Raw genomic sequence first — 18,854 nt, forward strand, 5'->3', positions numbered from 1 at the left:
AGTTCACTGCAAACCCATATGATGCACTCGATCCACTACAGATTACATGCAGTCTAACACCAATTAGGTGTTGTGATGAGAAGCTATTTTATTTTCTGTTTTTCAAGAGTATTCAGCTTGTAGGGCACCACAACTGCTTCCACCCGCGTTGATCATCATCATCATATGAAATTACTTTTTGTCACAACAAAAAATAGTGGCTGGTAAAAAATTTGTCCCCCAGCCATTAATTTCCACCCCTGGATAGAGCAGCCAGTAAATGTACTGGGGTCAGACTGAAAGCCCAAATATATATGAACAACAACAAGAAGTGTGCAACTTGTCTTTAACTGTTCTCTATAATCTGGCATCCAGCCCAGAGACAGCGGCTGTCATCGAGCTTTCCAGAAAGAGCGAGCTTTTACTGCACACCAGCTTGAACCCCCTCTCCCCTCAGGGTTTTCGGAAACTGTTAAAAATAATGCTAATGTTTCAGGCTTCTTTTGTGTGAACGCAGTGCAGGTTCTGACAAATGTCCAAACTCAGCACTGATGACCCGTTTTGTGTGTCAAGAGCCATAACTTTAGGCGGCGGAGCTTGATAAAGCTTGTTCAGCTTATAAATCACCCTGCTCATAAAAGCCATTTGCTTCTCCGTGTCTGTCTAGTGCTCAGATGTTCACCTCTCTCCATCACGGAGCCAAACTGCTGTCAGAACAGGGAGACCTCTCTTTACCTTGTATTTCCCCTTATCACAGTCTACTAATAGGAGGAATCTGAGGAATCCTTGAGCTCAGGCTGAAACAAAGACACATGCTTCTTTTAAAACACGGGCTAATTTCTGGCAGATAAATCACACAAATTGATCACAGATGCTGGCATAACTGCCGCTGAGGAGCAAGCGTGGAATAAAATGGAACAATGATGTGTGAATCTGAGAGCAGGGACGAGGTCTGCGTGATAATAAAGTCATAAAACGGCTCACGGCTGGCTGCCACCTCCTCTTGTTTTAAGACCTATAGTCCCGTATAGGAGCTGAACCTAGGGAAACGGCTCAAACTTGCTGCCTCAGCACTTCTCCATCCAAATGGCTGCGGTTCAGTTCGAGGTCCCGCTGCCCCAGTCCTCAGACGAAGCACTTCAGAGACCCTGCAGCTTTCACGGCCGGCCTCTGACTGACACGGCTGCACTGCCAGAGGCATAAAGCAGAAAAATAATAGCTGCTTATTCTGCTCTGACAGAACCAGACTGTCCAAAACCATAGTTAGCTGAATGATAAGTGACAAATGAAGGTGAATGCCTCAGCACGCGGCCTTGGTGAAACCTGAGCCACCAATCCAGTTAAACATATTTAGCAGGTCATAATCTTGGCAGGTTGTTTGACACTGACTGATGGATTTCGTGACAGCTTTGTAAGAAAATAGTCCCTTAAAAGGAAAACTTCTGTTCTAGTCATTATAGAGGAGTGCAGACTCCTGCATTACTGAACTGCTTGTTGCAGAATTATCATTTTCTAAAAATGGGAACAAACTAAGCTGTTTTTCATTAAATAATAATGACTCCTTACAGCAAAGTTAAGACTGAAAGGAAAATATCCAAACTGCAGTAATCTTCTGCATGTTAAAAGGTAATCACTGCAATGTTATGAAGCTTGGTCAAAAAATTCAGAAAGGATTAAACAAAATGCAGACTTTTTCCCCTCATATTGATGGTTGATGTGTCCTATAACTAAAAACCACTGCTAACTACGTTTTTTTTTTTTATTAACCTGTGAAAACAGCTGAAGTCAACAACAGCGACGTCCATGAAAGTCTGACAGCTTTAACGTATTTACACTCAGATTTGTTGAGGAAAGTATGCAGATAGGTTTCTAAAACTATCTAAACAGAAAAAGACCTATAAGCAAGGAGTGGAGCTAGATTATGATTCGAGTTATAAAATGTTCTGAAAAAGTAAACTTCTTGATCTAGAAAAAGTTTCTCTAAAGCTGCTCGTGTTTGAATGCTGATTCCCTGATTCTTATTCTTGACAGTGGTCGTACTCATTCTTCCTATTTTCTTTGGCGTTTAGCAGCAGATCCACTCCTTTATTTAATGGAAATTCATTGAAATCAATGGAAATTAAACTAGCAGTCCTAGAAGAAATGCATGTCGCCTGCCTTGCATGCCAAAGTTTTAAAGAAACATGATTACCACACCAAAACATAGCTCAATATCTGTAAAACTCACTAACTATAGTCATTTTTGTGTTTGCTAAGAGTACTTAGGACCAGAGGACAAAAATAAAAACAGAACCATTTTTCCTGAGCGCTGTAGAATATCAAACAGCTGACCGGGTCACGAGCCTTTCTTTGCTTTGTTTGAGCTCTCGACTGGATACCAAAAAAGAAGTCCAACCTAATACTGGGAACTGAAATACCCTCCATCATTCAGGCTTCATTAAGTAGCAGATATTAGGTAAAAAAACAGACTCTGGTGCACAGGGGCGGTGAATGAGTTACTGCCTGCCAGGAGCCATTATGTTCGCAGCACACATGTAAGTGAGGCCATACCTGGTTTTCTCATTGTTCAAATGAAGACTGTCCTCCACAGTGGGCTCTGACAGTTTGGTTTCTGCAACTTCACCATCTCCTATTACATCTGTGGATGTGCCGTCTCACAACAACGTTAGGATTTACCGGTAATATCAGACAATAGAAGCAATAATTGGTGTGGAGAAGGGATTGGGTCACAGAAAGTGTCTGAAACACACGACAGCTCTTATTATTTTAATCAAAAATGCCGTGCTCATTTCGTGCGCTACAAGGATCCTGGGAGTGGATTTATGAGCTCTGGACCGCCTGCATGGAATAAAATGAAACCTAAAACCTACTTTACTTTTGAACCCAGGTCAAAGCATCGAGCGCCTTGTTTCTCCTGCTACCTAAGACACCGCAGATTTTAAAGCTTCAACGCCTTCCCCCGCTACTTTTTTAAAGCAAACTTAGTTTTCAAACACATTTGTTATCTAAAAAGGTGTCTAACTTTGATTTTACTTTTGATTGTTACAGTTTTAAAACTGTTCTCTTTCAGGTTTCACTTCAGTGTATGCTGACATTTAAATAAATATTATGTTAATGTTAGTATATTTGTTTGAACATTTCCTTCCTTTTAATCACACATTTATAACAAGAATCATGGTTGAAAAGGGATTAAATTCCCAGCTGTTGGTCTTTTTTAGACTCCAGTTTCTTGGTATTTTGGAAAACTTTTGCAGATAAAATCAATGATTCAAAACAGGAAGGAAAGTTGACAGTCCCTCAGATTAATTAAACAACTGTCTGTCTGTCCTACAGAAAAAACAACAAACTTTTTTATGTTTAAATAAAAATACTCCACACTGAACTCAAACATAGACGCAGTGAACGGATCCATACAGCCACAAATATGACTTAAACTTTTAGTTCCCAAACTTTTCAGCGTCTGACTCATAGCAGCAGCAGAAAACATTCATTAAATTGTGCAAATGTGACAATCAGGCCTATTAAACAGTGGTTATAGTGACAGAAATCACCAATATCTTATTTTTATTGACTTTAACCAACACCTCATAACAAATATGGGGAAGAAAAATCTCATACGAATCTTTTTTAAATTATTTTTGTTTCATGAAATCAACTAAAGACCCCAAACTTGATGTTTTGTGACACATAGTGAAGTCCCAACTCCAACTCTGAGAACCACTGATTTAAAGTGTTTTAAAATAGTTAATTAATGTAAAAAGGTCAGCGTTAATTAGGCTGAAATACACTGACTGAACTGAGAATAAATTGATGTTTTATCAGTCTTGTGTTTTTGCTGTCATGGCTGACTGTCTTGCACACACTTGTAATCAAGATTTTCAAGAATCAACTTCTCTTTCTTGCTAGCAGAGAAAAATATATCATCTCTATTTGCGGAAGTGAGAAATAAAAGGCTCCTTCCGTATCTTTTGGAACAATCAGAAACACTCTTGTGAGACCTTTGAGACGTGAAATCACAGTGATGGAGGCAGGTCACAACACTTCATTTCAAAGCTGTGAGGAATGCATTCAAGATTATTGTTGATATTCAACTGTGTCAGAGTACACAAGAGTGCAATTGTCTTTAAGGCTCAGCTAAGCTTGACAGTGCCAAACATTATTTAGTAACTACATCAGTCAGGTATGTGTTTGTCTCTCTGATTACCTCAGCAGGTGGGTCGGCTCTGCTGCCAACTGCCATAAAAAGTAACCGCAACACTTAGCGTCTTTATTCAGTGGATCACTGCAACCATTGTCTGAGCTTCTCTCAGGTGATGACATGACTGATGACGTACGGGAAAATGTACCTGAGCGTGGATCTGGTGAGTTCGTTAGGCACTTCTCTGTGTTGGAATGACAGCCATCTGAGGTAATGAGGAAGTGTGGAGATGAGCGTTTCGCACACACACACACACACACACACACACACACACACACACACACGGACACGCAGTTGACAGGTACAGAGGTGTGGTATGTCAACAAAGATATTTTTAGGGCTTGATGTGAGAGAGTTTGATTCTTATCCGCTTTCTGGTCTAAGGGGAAGAAAATAAAATTGTTAGAATATCACATTTTGGTACGTATTAAGGTAGTAAGTACGACATTTTCCCGGAAAGAGTGAAAAACCTAAAAAAATGATGTAGAAAACAACATCAAAAACCGTAGAGAAGTTGCGTTTTCTGATTTAATGGCTTGATTAGCATCACCAACAAGCCCGAAAGCAACCTGATGCTGCTGAAAGATGCTGCACAGGATCAGTACCTTTCCTTTCTGTGCATGAAGACAGATAAAAGCTAACCTGCAGTTTACAAATGTCCTTTTCTATTTTTGTCTCTTACATTTACCGCTACGACACAAGCCAAATGCAGAATTGATGGTATGTACCACTCCTCTCATTCACACTTGTTTGCTCCTGCACAAGAATAAACTTGCTTGAAAACTTGTTTAAAACAAAAGGATAATCGTTCCTGTATTGACAGCATATGACTGCTCTGCAGGGAATGCTGGTACGTGACTCTAACAAAGCCTATTTTACATTTTATACATGGGAACCTCAGCTAATTTCCATTAATCCATCAATCAAAGCATACGTCAGAAATAACAATAAAAGAGGCTTCCATCTGTACATTGTGTACTGGCATGGCAGGGTTATCATGCAATATTTATTTAGTTTTTGGATTGCAAAAGTAAAACATTTTTGCTACTGATAGCACAATGTGCCTCTTTTTAAAAACGGAACATTTTAATTTTCATCTACCTTGGATTGTTTGTTGCATGAGGTTTCTTACCATTCATCTGCATTTCTTATCATTTTCCTTTTAACTGTAAAATGATCTAATGGATTCCAAAATGTTTAAAGATCAAATGAAAATAAACATGTCCTTGTTGGAAGTCAAGCAGAGGTGCTACTACATAACACACTGAGCTGCCAAGGTACGGATAGAGAACAGATGAAAATCTCATCAATATACTGAGATGACATCAGATCCTAATGATACAGGTCTCAACAAACTTTGAACCATAAATAATATCATGCAGGCAGCGTGCTTTCACTGCAAAGGCCGTGCATCATGGACAGTCACAGCGTGAAACAAATACATGCTATTACAGTTCAATGGTTTTCAAAAAATCAAAAATCAGAAAACTATTTGACTCGTGTAACCCCTGATGAACCACACAACGACACAATTTATTGTATCGTTAAATAGTTAACAAAAACACAGCCCAAAGCCAAAGAACTGTGTAAAAAAGCTAATTATACCTCATTATTCAACAGCTTTAGCAGCAATAACTCCCTCTCCATGACCTGATCAGCCTCTCGTGTCGTTGAAAAGTTTAGGCCCATCTTTCAGACGTTCTGTTGTAGATTTGCTGCTGTGTTTAGGATCATTGTCCTGCTTCATGACCCAGTTTGGTCCAGGATTCAGCTGTTGGACAGATGGCCTCACGTCTGACTCCAGAACAGTGTGGCTGCAAATCATCACCCCTCCATCGCCGTCTTTGACAGGATGAAGTGTTTGTGCTGTTTAGGGTTTTTCCCCCCAAATGTGCTGCTGTGCATTATGGCCAAAAAAAAAAAGTCTACTTTGGTTGTGTCTGTCCAAAGAGGATTGCTCCAGAAGTCTTGTGGCTCAAACACAAATAAACAATTTTTTATCCACTACTTTTGTATTTTTTAAAAATAGGTGATATGATGTTCTTCTCAGGCTTTTATTTAACCCAATTCTAAAACCTAATTAGGGTGAATTAATTAATTTTTTGTCAAACTGAAAGAACTCTTTTTGTAATGACTATAATAGATTCATCAAGAACTAAGCTCACTCATGACCACACTCATCAGTCAACCTATAAAGGTGAATTCTGCAAACCTAATAAAAATGATTACACAGTTAGCTCACAAAAGCACAGACACATGTTCACAAGATCTCACAATTCAGGTGCAAAGAAAAGAGCTAAACCATTCCTAACACTTTGAATAATCCCAGCAGCACAAAAGCCTTATTAGAAGTTAATTATCACCAGGTGTATTAGGAGAGAGATTATGCAAGAAGGCCAAATCAAAAGTCCCAGACGAAAGAAAAGAGATTGAAATGCAGCCAAAATGCTGACAATCTGATCCCGTAGATCCATTCTGAGTAAGAGGGTGTGAGGAGATTGAATCAGAGTTTTCTGCTCTGATGAGACCAAAGCTGACTTTGTGGGCACCTCTCCAAGCAACATGTCTGCGTCACATCAGGTCCTGCTTCTCACCTGTCACAGAACATCTTCACGGCAAACACAGACTAATGCTTTTAGCAGCACAAGGACAGTTTAGAAATAAGGGAAAGGCTTAAAGAAGGGACTTTTTGACACATTTCTCTGCTTAAACCAGGCTGGATTCCTACGTCTCATCTGTAAGACAACCTGAAGATGTCACTCCTCACATGTTGAGTAACAAGAGAAAGGAGGTTAGGTGGGTCTCTGAAAGTGAAAAATGAATACTAAGGTACTGTATGTAATCTGGCATTTCTATACAAAGACAAGAGAGCAAACGTGTGACGAACAAATGACAGAGGAAAAAACTGTGTGCACATCGACAGGTTGAGGAGACATAAAGACAGACTGAAGGACAGTTTCCCATTTATCAGCAATCATCCTCCACGGAATGAGAGGTTGGACAGAAACCATAGAGCTGTCACTCAACCCACAGCAGTTAATGCCCTCCAGCGACACATGAACTTGGAAGCGTGACAGCTAACCTGCATTAGCACAGACGAGCACAAGCGTCGACATGCACTCATAAAAACACACCGACTTAGGGAAATGCACACTTGAGCACAGACAAACGTCCAAAATTGGTTTCCCATCAATAATCAGTGTCAGAAACCTAATGTGACAAATTGGAATCTACAGTAAATACTTTAGATTGAAGCTTGAATTAGTGAAACAAGATAAACCGTTTTTGAAAAACGCAAATCTATTGCAAGTCTCATAATACATGTGGTTTTAGTTAAGCTGATGTAAAAAATATGGTGTTTTTAATGGAGAAATTTCTCATTTTAATCCAAAGATTATCACTGAAAATCAGTTCTAACTGCAGATCCTGTACTGACGTTGAAGCACCTGTATCATCTGAGCAAATGTTTTATTCATACACAGCACGTATGTACCCGTACACAACTTTCCTGAAATACTTTTCTTGCCTTTTAGATGACAGCTCAATGAAAGATACTTCTGAAGACTGTTCCAGAGTGACGTCAGCTTTTATTGTCTTCTGCGTGCCAGGCATATCGTGTAGCCGACTCTCCATGTCAAAAATACAACTGGTGCAAGAAGCGGAACAGATGAAGAACAAAGTAACATTTCTGCACACAATTCATTCATCATATTGCTCCTCTACTAGTTCTGCTTTGCTTTTATCTTATCCTTACAAATCTTGTGGATTTAGCACACAAAGATCAGACAAGGAAAGAAAACCATCAGAGATGTCCGTGGTCATGATACTGGCCGTCACCTGACAACAAAAACAAATCCGAACCAGTAGAGCTCGATGCATGATTCACTGAGGCACACCTCTGCACAGCTGAGGCACAGGCTGCTCACCTGAGCCAAACCTCAGCGCTGGCAGAAACCCAGCAGCTTGTCTGGAAGGGGTGATGGCTTTCCACAGTCATGACAGTTAGACCAGTTTAAAAACTCAAAACAACCCTGACAGTTTACATCGCACGTCTTTTACTTTCACATGTCTATGGAAAAAGCTGGTATCTTGGCAATTTCTAATTTTAACTTGCGTGCATCATATCAAGTAACAGCTTTCAAGAAAACAGAAAAACCTGCTGTAGCCTCTGCAGCCCTGGGGCAATTTTCCCAGAAAAATACAGACAAGTGTACAAATTCACACAAAGAGAGACTCACAAATGCGCTGCACACCTGAGTGTTTAACCCCATCACAACCTTTGCTGGTTGCTTACTCTTGTCCCCAGGGATGTCAAGCACATGCCAGACACATACACATCCAACCGAGTCTGAGTCAGCTGTCGGTTCAGGACGCACGCAGCACACACTCGATGACAGGTATTTCCATTTGAGGTGAGCCACAATGCCAAGCCGCAAGCCCAGTGTCACTCCCTTCCTGTCTGAAGGGGTTAGAGGTTAAACACTTTCAGTCACTTTAAGTCCTCGAAATAAAGAGACAATGAGACACATTAGAAAAATTGCCCGCTCTAACTGAACCGTCCTGCCCTTGTCATCTCTACTCAAGCCAAAGATGCAGCTGCTTGCTCACCTTTGTTTTCTGAAAAATGGGACAAAATGAGACCATTTTCACTCTTTTTCACACATTGGGCCTGAGATGGCTTCATGGTGGGGGTGTGTGTCATACCTGTGTCTGAGCCAGCTACAGAGGTAGTCACAGAGCCAAGTTGGTGAGGATGTGTTCAGTGGAGGAGTGTGTGAGCAGTGCTGCACTCTAACCTACAGAGCTGCTGTAAGGACAAATCAGCTTGAATGGCTCGTGTGAATATGACTGCAACTAAGTGGTAAACGGCATTCATCTGTGAATCACATGATTAGCACATCTAATGTGACCCAAGAAAAAAAAATATAATCTGATCTGATCCTTAAAGTTCACAGGTGCTAAGGTGCAGATCTTAGTAGTTAATTAGTCAATTAGCCACATGCTGCATGCTTGCTTTTCTTATTTTAACTATAACCATAAAGTGCGGTGTGGAAACTTCACCCAACATCCCAACACAGCTGAGAAGGTCATCTGTTTTCTTCCTGCTATCACAAACATTTATTATACACACCTTCCCCCATTCTACCATCTGGAATAAGGTACTAAAACATTCAGACCTGATTCCCCAGGCCATTAGACTCATGAACACTCAAACACAAGCGCTCAAATACATTTTTATGCCTCAAACAGTTCTGCACAGTTTGTTTATATCTAACAACCATTGTGCTCCATTAATCTTAACTGTTGCTCTGACTTATCATATCTGCTGTATTGTAATGTTTGCACATGTTTGCATGAGAAATGTGATGTCTTCTGTCAGATACGTGTTCCTTTTTAAAATTCTGGGTTGTCTTGTCTGGTTATATTGTATCATCTGGTTAAATTGACAACAAAACAATAGAGGCTGATTTCCATCTACGGTTTATTGTACTGCTGTCTCTGAGAACTGTCTTTACCTGCAGAGACATTTACCTGCTACTCCTACCCCATCCATTGCTCACCACAGGCATCATCTCAAGCAAATGTGGTTACCCTTAGATCAAAGTAAAGCTTCTGACATCTTAAAAAGATTTGTCTCAAAGGTCCCTATGAGACAAATGTTGGTTGTCTGCAGGACCAACAGTCTTATTTAGACAAAAAAGGACTATAGTAGCAGCGGTCTGTAGCACCGCTCGTCTTGTTTTTGATAACAAAAGAAAGCAAAGCAACCATGTTCAGGTAGTCTGATGCTCCACACTCATCAGGTGTCAGGACAAAGAGGACATCAACACTGCATGTGAAAGCACCCGTATGCTGACACATCCCAGAAACGACACCCAACTGACAGGTCAGTGCAGACTTGATCACTCTTTGGAGGAGTTTTCAGTGGGGATTCAGGGTTAGGACCCTGAATGAATGAGCCGACATGCACAAAGAATACAGGCACCAGGTGTGTAACCAGTGCTGCTCTACCCTCAGCAGTCAGTCAGCAGGGCCTCCTTCCTAATCCTCTGCTGTCACTCAACTGGATCTCAGCGGGCCAAACCTCACGGGACCAAGAGCTTGATGGCTAATCTCAGTCACAACACTCTGGGGTAACTCTAAACCGTCCACAAGGAGAAGCTGCGACACCCCTGAGACACAGTGATAAGAGGGATACCCCCCCTAATGCCAGAGACACTTCACTTTTAATGAGAGTTAAAACCATGATGGAGCTTTGATGGGATTTAGGCTCTTCTCTTCTGCAGAATAAACTTATTTATGAACAACAGCTTCTGACTGACAAGCAAGCAAAGAGACAGGATCCAATCCACCCCCTCACCTTTAAAGTTACAACTTGAAGTTTGTTGGACAGAATATCTGCACTCATTCCAGACAGGATACATCCAGCATTAGTCTTAAAGAGGTGGGCTGGCTTGTTTCCAGCAGTTTGAAAGCATACAATAAGCAGCCTGAAGCTGTCAGCTGCACCCTTTATGGCTGATAAGTGTATAGTCTCAGACACAATGACCGGCAATCAGATACATGCAGAAAAAAAACAGCAACATGCATGTTAAGGTCAAGTATATAGACCAGGAAATATTCACTGGGCTGACTTTTCTTCCTGGAGAACTAGCAGCAGTTTATTAACATGTCTTCCTGATAAAATGTGCAAAAATCACAAAGAAATTTCAGAACAAACTTGTACCTTTGCAGAACTACAATTATGAATCCAGTACCTTATCAGAAATAAGGTGAAAACTTACAGAGGTTTGGCTTCAGAGAGGAATTCAAAGCAAGACGTTCATTACGTGCCTCATTCACGGAAACACAAAACACTTTTTGTTCCATAAAACATGGCATAAACTCTAAAGGTGCACAGCCAGGACAATGTCTGTCAATCTGGATTTAATTATGGGTGTTCAGAAAATCAAGGGAGGAACCAATATGCAAGATATGTTACCTTACAAGACCTTCTTTAACAAATAATCACAGGCTTGAGCTAGTGTAAGGTTCTGGAAATAAAAAATGTGGTTTGTGCACTTTCCTTGAAGTAAAACTCAATCACATTTTTCAAGCTTTTCCTTCACCTTAGCATAGTAATAAATACAATGTATTTAAACAGTGCATACATATCGTGACAATGATGACAACTGTGGGTTTCATTTACAAGATGGGTGAGAAATGAAAGGGAAATACACAACAAAGTTCCAAAATCTGCCATTTAAAGTTAACTTTGTAAAATTTTTGTACTAATATAAAACAAATTAGGCAAACTATTTCAAATGTTGCTTTGAAGTTAATGTTTGAGAAAATAATACAGAACAAAAAAAGAGCTTGTTTTAATAAATGAGGGGTAAAATCTCTCCAACGTTATTGTTCATTAGTTCACAATGCTGCAGAGACAGCTCCAGGCTGACTCACCTGATTTACAGGTAAAAGATTACCAGCAACAATGCTGTGCATGCCACAGCTGTATCGAGCAACGCAATGCTCTCCAAACAAAAAAAACATTGTATTTTTGTTTACAGTTAGCTAAAAATGTAAATGTAAAGAGTTAAATTTGAAAGAAGGAAAACATCCCCTTTCTCAGGCATGGAGGTAATGGTATCATGGTTTGAGGCGGAAAAACAACGTGTTGCAGGAACCTAAAGGGAGCAGTTTTTGTAATAAAACAAACATCCTGAAGTTTAATCTGCTGAGGATAAAATGATTAAAGTTCTTCCAAAACTGCAAACTTATTTCAAGGTGTGTTTAAGCTAAAAATAAACAAATAAAGTATATTTTTGTGTTGTTTCGAGCTTCATGTTTGGGTCATATTCACACAGAATTATAAATCCCGAACACACAAAGAGAAACCTGACTTACCACTTCAGTAGGACGGAAGAATTTCGGGTCCACCTTCACATGCACCACCCCTGTCTCTTTGCAGCGACCAATCTCCTTCTCATCCTTTCCCTCCCACCTGAAAAGACACAGACAGCAGTTTAACCCCTCACGCCTTCGGCCTCCCTGAATGATTCTTGCAGTTTGTTTCCTTAGAGTTTCTGCAGACAACATGGCCACCTGTCTCTTTGTTTTAAGACCAAATAAGCAGAGAACACATCAGTCTAAGAGTATTTTATGCTCAAATTTGAGATACTGAGAGAAGGAGAGGAGGCAAATATGAATCTCTCTGAGGCAAAGAAGTAATCTACAATATCAATCAAAGTGACTTAAGTTCTGTGTTTATGTGTTCACTCACACAATAGTCTTTCCCACGTGTTTGAAAGCCTTCTCCACAAACTCCCTGACGCTGTGGACCTCCCCTGTAGCGATGACGAAATCCTCTGGCTCCTCCTGTTGCAGCATCAGCCACATGGCCTGAAAGACAGAGATGGAGACGGAGACGGAGCGTTTACACCACAGAGCGATCACGCAGACAGTTTGCTGCTCCGCTCGGTCCTGACAGACAGGAAGTGAACCTGCGACCTCTGAGCGGGGCACTCACTTGTACCTCTGTGCTGACGTCACAGCCGGGGCTCATGGGACGCACACTGTGGGAAAAGGAGGACAGAATACTCCCACAGGCCCACTGAACTGCTGCTGCCACACACAAAAATGCACACGTGGCCATGAAAGCACATGCATGCAAGCAGATCTGCACAATATGAAAAGTCAAACAGCTTTAAATAGCACTCCAAGAAAGACAAAGTGTTGCTGTTTCTTTCTATTCTAGGATTATATTAAACAGCCAGGGTGTCTGAGTTCATGATATTTATGATGAAATGGATCCAGCAGATGAGCTGCTGACGTCTGACACATCCAGGATGACCAGCAGAAATGCACCAGGGATTAAAAAACAGACTGAAATACAACCAGATTATGCCAACTTTCTATTAGTATACATTTCATTATATTTTATTTCATATTAATTTCAGTTCTTTCAGCTGAACATTTTACAGCTAATCGACATTAGCAAACCCAAAATGGCTAAAACTCAGCCAGTTTCACAGATTGATAGTAGCTGAGAGTCATCTGCAGCTGAGCACGAACTGATCGTGACACATTTCTGTTTAAAACACTGACACGTGAGGCTGCAGGCCACATGAATTGCTTCAAGGAAGGCTACTTTCCTTTTTATCAGTTTCATATCTGCATTTTAGGTAGTCCAATTTTAACATATCGCTCATGTTTTATAGAAAAAGGAGATAGAATACGCATATCTGGGATCAGTTAACTGAAATAAACATGATTTTTTGTCTCTCTTTTTATTTTCATGTGCATACAAACAATAAGAAAAATATTTACCCACCCCAACAGTGAAATGCTCTTGGGTTTCGTGAATGTTTGTTTCAGATTTCACGGCTGCGAGAAGCAGAGCTGTTCACACGTCCCACCCTAAAGCCAGCGTCAGGAGACTCTGCGCACGTTCTGACACCTCTGAAACAACCGTAAGCACTAATTGTGTTATTGGTTCAGCATATGGCACGCTAACACACACACACTCGAGCCGTGATGGAAGGAACTTCCTCAGGGAGTCCAAGTCTTTCTATCGCTGAATCGTTCAGGGTCATCTGGCTGCTCCGAGCTGACGAGTCCCCTGAGCCTGACCTCTGACCTTTCACCCTCTGGCCCCTGATGAACAAAACAGATTCTCACACTGCCACACAATCCAATGATGGCACCTAAATCTCTGAGTGACAGGAGACCGAGCCAATCAGAGCAATCTGTTTCTAACCGCTCCATGTTTTATGATGTGGTCGGGAAAAATAAGATCTTTCTTTTAACTAATGATTTAATGCATCAGGTAATAATGTTAATAAACAATGCAAATGTAAACAAATATGAAGAAGAAAGCTGTGACTTCAGCTTAATCCCCCAGAGGCTTCGAGACAAACCAGGTGCGCCTATAAAGGTTTGATATCACCTAAAAGCAGAAAGCTTCACGACTCAAACAAATAAAAACACACGAATCTAAGACACGAATATCACTCCAATAACAGCAGCAGCTCACAGACACAGACATGCGTTAGCAAAAAGCTTCTTGCTTTTAATAAAAAAACATCCACATTTTTCCCATCTAGACCCATTTTCAGACTGGTCCCAACCCAGAGCCTGTATGTTCAGACAGTTTCTTTTGAAACCAAACAACATTTGGACAGCATATTAAATACCTTTGAAGTTGAATCAGACAACGAAAAAATCTTAAAAATCTTACAATTATGTGTTTTTTTTAAGGTCAAACTAAATTTTGGGTAATAACTGATTTTCTAAATACAGAAGAGAAATTACAAGTAAAAAGTTAGAAAACAGATGTTGAATTTAATTCTCCTGTTTTCCAGTGTTTCAGTTCCTTCTTGTTCTACGAGAACAGGATTAATTAGCACTGGAAATGCACCGACTTCTCCACTGTAATTGTGTTTTGCTCATCTGACTGGTTGATTATTTGAACGTGTAATGAAGTAAGCTCATACTGATGAATGTGTAGCCCGCAGTAAACTGGATGGCCGTGATGATGGGAGCTGGGAACGCGGCTCTGCTTCTCCTGCAGCCAGAGAAAATGTTTACGGCAGGAGCTGAGTGATACGGAACCAGGAAATGTAATAAATGAAACGGTGTGTATTTTTATTGTAGGGGGGGAATAAAGAAAAAAGAAATATTTGGGGAATGGTTTATTCATCAGCCTGCTGGGCGATAACAGAAAAGCATTGGATTCACTGGGATAGTCTGTATTTTAGGCTCCCGTTCTCTTCTGTTACCTTCCCCCCTCTCCTGTCCCGTTTCATTCCCGGGGTCTCCCAGGATTGCATTGCTTCATTAGCTATCTGATAAACAGCTCAGAGGTTCAGCCCGCACCTTCCTGTTCACATGGCCACAGGATGACCCCCATCACACACTCCACACTCGACCCCGGCGACCGCTGCAAACCTCTTTACCTGACTTATTTTCTGACAGACACGAGGGGAAACCCAGAAAGCAGGGTTCATCCACTGGGCTGCGCTCCGAAGTGCAGAAACACATGCACGGAAAGTTCGAAACCAGAAACATCTCATCCAAAAAAGATCCGATGACAAGTTGGTGAAAGAGCAAACCAGTTAACAGAAATTTTATGTTGTTAAAAGTGGGGTTGACATACAGGTTGAAATAAAAAGATCATCACACCACCAACATGCCAACGTCAGCGATTCAGAACTAACAGAATGAAACGTATCTTATACAAGCTAAATGTCCAGTCCCCATACATATTTATTTGGTTTTATTTCCACAAATAGGCTTCAAATAAAAACAGCCCAAGATTTTAAAGGAACAAGATTCATAAAAAGTTATCAAACTATCATTTACAGGGCTTATAAAAAGTATTCACCCATGTTTTAATCAGTCAGTCAAAATAAAATGGTCTTCAATGTCAAAGAAATCAAATTTCTAGAGAGTAATAAAGTTAAATAAAAATATGTGATGTAGCACAAATATTCAAGATGATTAAAAAGTACATGTCAGGGGATGGAATTAAACACTTTATAAAGCCATAAACATGAGTATTGAACATTAAATTTTTAAATAGCTTTTAACAATATTAATGAAACACACAGACACACACACACACACTTACAAGCCCACTTCTGACAAAAGGTCGACATGTAAACTGTAAACAAAAACAGAATGCAGTGGTTTGTAAATCTCCTAAACCCACATTTTACTCACAGTGGAACACAGCAAACATATCAAATGTTAAAATTAAATAATTGTATCATTTTCTGAAAAATTAAGGTAATTTTGAATTTCATGGCAGCAACACATCTCACAGAAATGACAGGACTGACAAGAAAATGCTATAAAAGTAAGTGGTTAGTTGGTTATTTGGCAATAGATCAGTAAGAAAACTGGATATAAAAAGAGAATTTCAGAGAGTCTGAATCTCTTAGAAATAAAGATGGAAGAGGTTTACCAGTCTGCAAAAACAAATATAAGAAAACAACAACAACCGTTTAAAAACAGTGGAACAATTTCTGAATATTGAACCTCAGTGAAAAATCGGGATGAATAAAAAGAAACAAAAAACTAAGACTAGCAGATTCTTCTATTTACAGACAGAAAATTGATGTTATGACTAAAAATGCAGCAGTTTTTGGCAGCCAGTTCTTCTTCTTCTTCTTCTTCTTCTCTTAAATGTTGTTAAATTGCATCCTTGCCATGTGCTCCTGTCACACAGAGCAGACAGCACAAGCCAAGGACCTAACCAAAGACTCCCAGCTGACTGCACATTTCAGAAAGTGTAATCTCATCACTTCGGGTCCACGAACAGAAAAGGCAGAGACAGAAGAGAGACAAAGGACAGGACAGCATCCCTGGTTCTTTGTTAACGTAGATGTTTGGACGGGTGTTAAATCGGAGAGTCCTTGGGAAGAAAACAGCTCCTGATTCTTGATTTAGCTGCTGTCAAAGAAATAAAGAGTAACCCCAAACCACTGCTCAGGAAAAATGACTTCTCTAGACCTCCCTCCTTCGCAGCCAGCAGACCCCTCAGTTCTCCCTTCTCCCCCTCAGCTGTCTCTCTTGCTGCTTGACTCCAGCTGACATGTGGAATTGCTCACAGTAAACACTTAATCGAGCTGCCATTATGGCTGCAGAAAGCCATCAGCCCCAATCAGGGCCTGCTAATGCCATTAACCCCAGGGTTTCACACACAGGTATCCACATGTGGGCAAATCCACCAAACATGCAAACATAAAACAAACTTGAAAAAGCACAACATGGGCTGGGATTTATTTAAAGCACTGCACAAATAAAAAGGAGCTTTACAGTAAAGTCTAAACAAGCTTCAGGTGGATTAGCTGAATCAAAAGCACTTCAAACCTTTCAGGTGTTGTAATAAAACATGGTTCTGACTGTGCTGCAGTGGTTTGTGCTCTGGCTTTTCCAGATCATTTGTAGCTTCAGACCTTCTCAGCTCGGTTGCACAGCGTGCTCGCTCCGCTGCCAGAAAAATAAGAGGAAAAATGTTCTTATTCTGCCCTGGGACCAGAGCCGTGTCTGCTACCATTCAAGGAGCAGACGGAGCTCCAGTCTGCCAGTCTTACCACTGATAATGAGATTAATGACCTGCACTTACAGCAGCTGTGATACAAGACATTCATGTGGATAACAGGGAAAATACAGCACAACTTGGTCGCAGTTCTGGACGTCATGACTCAGTGTTATCAGCTGCTCATTTAGGGCACACATCCATCAAGGGTCACTACTTCCCGGATCTACAGTCATCTCGTACTGGTATTAGGCAAATAGGATTGAAATTACAACTCCAGAACAACCCAGACTGATCCCTGATAACCTCGTACTACTGTAGATGTTTACATGTGACTAAATTCAAATATCACTTCTTTTTATTACACAAACATTCTTTAGCATCACAGCGATTCAGAGAATGACAAAGATCAGAGAATGACATTCTCAGTGTTTTCCAAAACTAATCTCAGTCTTGACTCTGGTCTCCTGGTTTTGTAGCAGATTTATGTCTACAAGTAGACATTATCGCTCTACATATTAGTGTTAAAGGTCCGTAAATGATGATATGAGTTGCAATAAACTCTCCTGATCTGTCATTACAACACACACGACAGTCTCCATGTGCCGGCTGTGGGCATTCAGAGGAGTGAGCGTCCATCTGAGTTTATCTAAAACCTCCTCACTGCAAATGATGAACTCAAATAAAAGTTTATTCTGAGCAACATCAAACAGCAGTTTGAAAGACTTTAGTCCAGTACTTTTCCACATGTATTGATGTGCAACTTTATAAACGCGGGTATGCTTTCGATGTAAACAAAGCACTTTTATCTGCATACTTTCCTCAAGAAATCAGAGCAGGAATAAGAACCAAAACATCAAAATTGCCAGATTTCTCCCAAACGGCTCTTCCACTTTGTCGCCATTGTTGTCCGTTTCCGTAGGGAAATAAACGCATGTGGTTGGCTTTTAAGTTTTTAATTTAAGGACACATTAACCTTTAATATGAGAGAAAAAAAATGTATGAGCTTTGCATCTTACGTCATGATTCTTTTCTGTTTTGGGACTGATTGCCTTTAATCCTTTGCAACACTGATATTGTAATATTGTAACATGTGCAGCCCTAACTGGGATAACCAGTGATCAGGTCTTTGTCAAGAACTGCTGATATCTGATTGTTCAGTTTTCTTGTTTTGACAATTTTCTCACCTTGAGGGCTTTAAGTTTTACTTCCACCTCTAGAGAGAGATTCATTTTCAAATACAAGAGCTGCAGTGCTGGTTTACACGATCAAACCATTTCTGTTTGCATACTTGTGTAGAAATAAAAACCTGGTAACTTGAGCCAGCCAGGTTGGAACAGAGAAAGATTAACTTGAGGATATTTCTCATCGAAGAGACGAGAAAATGTGAAGCCAGTGACAACACACCGTGTGTGTGTGTTAAAAAGCATTCCATAACAGCGCAGGATAATCCCAAACATCGGATTTAGAGAAGAATGAACATGTCTGACAGCTGCCGGTGAAAGGATCCTTTTGTTCTTTGTGCACCTAACACTCATCACACAAACCTTTTCACACTTTCCCTCCATGATTCTGACAAGGGCTGTCCATCAATCCAAACAGAGCCCTTTCTGACCCCACAGAGAAAATATAGGAATGATTGTTTAGGTTTTG

At 40.4% G+C, this 18,854-nt stretch overlaps 1 protein-coding gene across 1 annotated transcript in view; it reads right to left on the bottom strand.

The window, feature by feature from the left end:
• Positions 1-18,854, bottom strand: part of gmds (GDP-mannose 4,6-dehydratase) — a 142,813-nt gene that overhangs the window by 20,531 nt on the left and 103,428 nt on the right. The window contains exons 8-9 of the mRNA XM_017429088.3: positions 12,441-12,559; positions 12,065-12,161 (exon numbers count right to left, since the gene is read on the bottom strand). Of these exons, the coding sequence (XP_017284577.1) occupies positions 12,065-12,161; positions 12,441-12,559 (216 nt within the window). The remainder of the gene's footprint in view (positions 1-12,064; positions 12,162-12,440; positions 12,560-18,854) is intronic.

Source organism: Kryptolebias marmoratus, linkage group LG24, assembly GCF_001649575.2.
Source record: "Kryptolebias marmoratus isolate JLee-2015 linkage group LG24, ASM164957v2, whole genome shotgun sequence".
Taxonomy (NCBI): Eukaryota; Metazoa; Chordata; class Actinopteri; order Cyprinodontiformes; family Rivulidae; genus Kryptolebias; species Kryptolebias marmoratus.